Below are 3,869 nucleotides of genomic sequence, written 5' to 3' on the forward strand. Positions count from 1 at the left end.
TTCGTACGAACCCTTCGTACGAACAAAAGTAAGAGAAATTTAGGATAAGAATACGAACATGTTCTTGCATGAGGCCCAATGACCGTCACCTGCGTGGCTTTGTTTATAAAATATAATCCACTTGCAAAAAGCATTATGTGAATGCAAACCACACCAAAGGTAAAAAAAAAAAAAATTATGTCCGCTATTTGGTCCGGACCAAACAAGAGGAGCAAAAGTCTTTCCTGGTTAGAATACACCTTTATTCAAAAGAGATGTTTGCAAAAATTATTGCAACTATTGTTAGATGTTGCATTAAACCCTTAAATTACCAAGCAAAACAGGTTGTCATTTTAACAGATATTTTTTTAGTATAGATTTATACATCTTTAAATGATGCCACCCTGGAYGAATATTTATTTTTAATTTTCCAGGAAATTTACAAAACGTGAAGTCTGACCTTTTTACTCAGGGGTGACATTTACAAGCCTTTCCACACATTAAAACCGTTATGACATGCAACAGACCAACCTATGAATGCTCACTTCATGGTTATTAAACACCTGATCGAGTTYCTGACCTGCTACACAACTGGAAGATCATCTCTGGTCTGCCTTCCACTTCAGACCTGGAGTGAATCAGCTCCCAGATGCAGCTGCTCTCTGCGCCTGTTCCTGGGAGAGCCGAGAAATTAGGCTTTTAATCACSTAGTCCAAATATGGTTTATGCTTTCGGGAGATGAGGGAGGAGGGAGGTGAACAGAAATGTCAGCAGAGCGGTGATTTCTGGGAAAAATGGAGGGGATAAAATGTGTTCTACCTGCAGTATTTCCCAGCCTGGCCTGCAGCGCAGAGAGCGGGATGAGCCGGCGGAACTTGAACGGGTCAAAATCTCCCTGAGAAAGTGCAGAACGAGGGTTTGTCTGCTGAGGAACAATTAAAGACAGGCTGTTTTAGTTACATCAAATGCACATTTGGTACGATAAGAAGAACGGAAACATTTCTTACCATCTTCTTCTTCAGCTTGTTATTTTCCCTGTAGACCAATATCACTGCTTTTTTGAAAACTGGTGAGAGAGAGGAAAAACAAAAACAAGTCTTAGTTCTGACTGCGAATGCCTCCTGGGGGAGAAAAAGAAAAAAGTAGACTGAAGGAGTGYGACCCACAGAAGCATTGCAGATGCCAGTTTGAAGCCTTAAAGCATAAATCAGTGTTAAAGCTACAGACATTTCAGCTCGGTTCTGCTCACACACTTGTGTGCAGCTCTTTAACAAATCCACTTCACTTGCTCTACACTGAGTAAACATTTTTCTGCAAACATCCAYGAGTGACGCGCTGCGAGACTCACCAAACACAGTAATTTCAGGATCTTTTCTCATGCGGCCCAGCGACGGGTGAGGGTTGAGCCAGACTGCAGAGGAATGCATGAGAAACTCTCCCATGGAAATCTCTGTGACCTGATGGGGGACACAGGAGGCAACAGACGGGTTGAAATGACCGGAGGCCGAGCCTTTGGCTTTTTGTGGCAATGTGGAATCATATAAAGTCCATAGATGCACAGGATGATTGTCAGAAAAACCTTCAGTCTTTAAGAGCTGTAAAAATACTGTGAAAACATCCAGTTCCCTTGATAATATTTAGCATTCACTTTGAACATTTATACCGCAGTGGTTCCCAAATAAATATTCAATCAACCTGGAAATGTCCATTCCCTGGAGCCTCAGCACACGAGCTAAACACATCTGAATTATTCGAAGTTAGCTGGGCTCAAGAAGCATAAACTAAAAGTTTTAAAATTAAAACTGAATTCCAAACTACATCTCTAACACTTTTAAAGTCACGGTGATTATTCTGGTGTGAAAATGCATATCCACCTCTTTCTCGTGGCCGTTCTGCTCGGCCACGAGCTGATCAAACACGGAGCCGTAATCCTCGTAGATCTTCTGCATCTCGTTGATGTGGCTCGCCACCTTYTCCATGGCCTTCAGCGCCTCTGGAAGGACAAACAAGAGAGTCTCGGTAAGAATTTAAAACTTTTAAGTGCCTGTGACATGCATATTCTTCAAATACAAAAAGTCAAAGAAACCATCTTTATATTTAAGAAAGTTGGAATGAGACACACAATTTTACCTATTTTGTCCGATAACTGGCATATTTTCTTTTGAACTTGGCTCAGCCAAAGTGAAACAGGAAGTGACATCAAAGCAGAACTCTAACAAAGAAAGCTCCCTGGTTTTTGTTTATTAAAACAATACTATTTGAACTCTGGCAGAGACTCAAAATAATCTTAAAAAAACATCAAATTCTTCTCTATAGTCTTATTAGCTGTTGTAGCAACGCTTTGTTCACCTGCATTCCCCTTTGACATCACTTCCTGTCACCTCACAGGCAAATATCTCAACAACTGTTCAGCTCAGCGACATGAAATTTCTTTTGCATTATTTTATCAATGTCCTCTTTCTAAAAATGCATTCATATGTATTACAAAAAGTTGACGTCACAGGCACTTTAAATTAAAGAAAAAAGGAAATTGCTTTGTTTGAAAAATCGCTCCCTTGCAATAAAAAATAAAATGGTGTTCGTTTTTAAAAACGTGTGTTTCTTCTTACCGGTGAGGTGGTAGTGCTCCTCACTGTCTGCGTCAGTGAGAGAGACCAGCTCCCTCAGCAGGAGGGGGTACTTGAGCACCCTCTGCACCGGTTTGATCAGGTACGACTCCAGCGTGGACGAGTGCTGCTTCGTTGGATTCCTTGCGTCCAGAAATTGTTTAAAGGCCTGATCTGTCTTAGCTTAAAAAGACAAAAGGACAAAAACTGAATCAGATCYTTTATGTACGTTGTTTTTCTTTTACAAGTTTGTCTCCTGATGTCTTTGTCCAACTTTAAGCACAGATCTAAATCTGGGTAGGTGCAGATTCATGGTGCAATAACKTTTCTCCAGCAGGGGGAAGCACCATTTATCTGCAAGATGAACCACCACCTACTGAATCCATTCTGATCAGCACTTATACAAAGGGTTTAAAAAATAAAATCTGTCGTGTAAACATTATCCTAGTTGCTGAAATATTCAAGGTGGAGMTGCTTAGTTTGTGCTGATGTTGACAGTAAAAAAAAAAAAAAAGCACATACTGCATTACAGGTCTTCTGTAAAAGTGGTGACATTTTTTCCCCACTTCAACAGTGTGCTTCCAGAGGGGAGCTGTTACAACATTAATTATAACACTTCCAGCTCCAGACAAGCAGCTGCATYGGCACCTCCCAGAGTAATTGGCAGGCAATTAACAAGTCGAAATATAAACAGAGAAACTGAGGATACCCATAGAGTGGAGGCGAGGGTGATGAAGATCACACCGAGGGGGGGAGATATAATTACCTAAAGGCTTTAAAATCACCTGGTTATGATCAGGTTGTCCAGGGTGTCATCTGCCCTGAGTCATTTTCTGAGCACCTGTTGTAATATTAGTTTGTGTGCACCAGCTGTAAACACAGTGCAACTACGGATTTTTGAAGCTTTGACAAAATAAGTGTTATTTGAAGTCTGGCATCTTGTTCTCCTTCACACATCGTACGTTTGAAGATGTTTCAGTGACACACTGAGCACAAACTGCAACCCCAACTCCAAAACTTTGAGAAGATGATATGTAAAGTGATGTTTTTGAATGTGTGGGGGTGGAATCTACACTCAAATGAAATTGTTGAATTTACTTAATTACAKTGAGTGGAACCAGTTGACATAACTGAGTAAATTCAACAAATCTTTTTTTGAGTGTAGGAAAGCTGGCAAATAAGTTTAATTTTTCCTTAAATCTAATGTTTTAAATCATGATAAAATGGTTTTCAATAATTATTTTAAAATATAATTTATACATGCATATTGAAATGTGTTAAGAG

At 40.0% G+C, this 3,869-nt stretch overlaps 1 protein-coding gene across 1 annotated transcript in view; it reads right to left on the reverse strand.

Annotated features, from left to right (window-relative positions):
• Nucleotides 1–3,869, reverse strand: part of tiam2a (TIAM Rac1 associated GEF 2a) — a gene marked incomplete in the record, with an annotated part of 77,067 nt that overhangs the window by 3,822 nt on the left and 69,376 nt on the right. Inside the window, 6 exon segments of the mRNA XM_014010661.1 lie at nucleotides 560–653; nucleotides 799–904; nucleotides 987–1,045; nucleotides 1,328–1,436; nucleotides 1,854–1,972; nucleotides 2,589–2,768. Of these exon segments, the coding sequence (XP_013866115.1) occupies nucleotides 560–653; nucleotides 799–904; nucleotides 987–1,045; nucleotides 1,328–1,436; nucleotides 1,854–1,972; nucleotides 2,589–2,768 (667 nt within the window).

The sequence above is a fragment of the Austrofundulus limnaeus genome, unplaced genomic scaffold (assembly GCF_001266775.1).
Source record: "Austrofundulus limnaeus strain Quisiro unplaced genomic scaffold, Austrofundulus_limnaeus-1.0 Scaffold2, whole genome shotgun sequence".
NCBI classification, from domain to species: domain Eukaryota; kingdom Metazoa; phylum Chordata; class Actinopteri; order Cyprinodontiformes; family Rivulidae; genus Austrofundulus; species Austrofundulus limnaeus.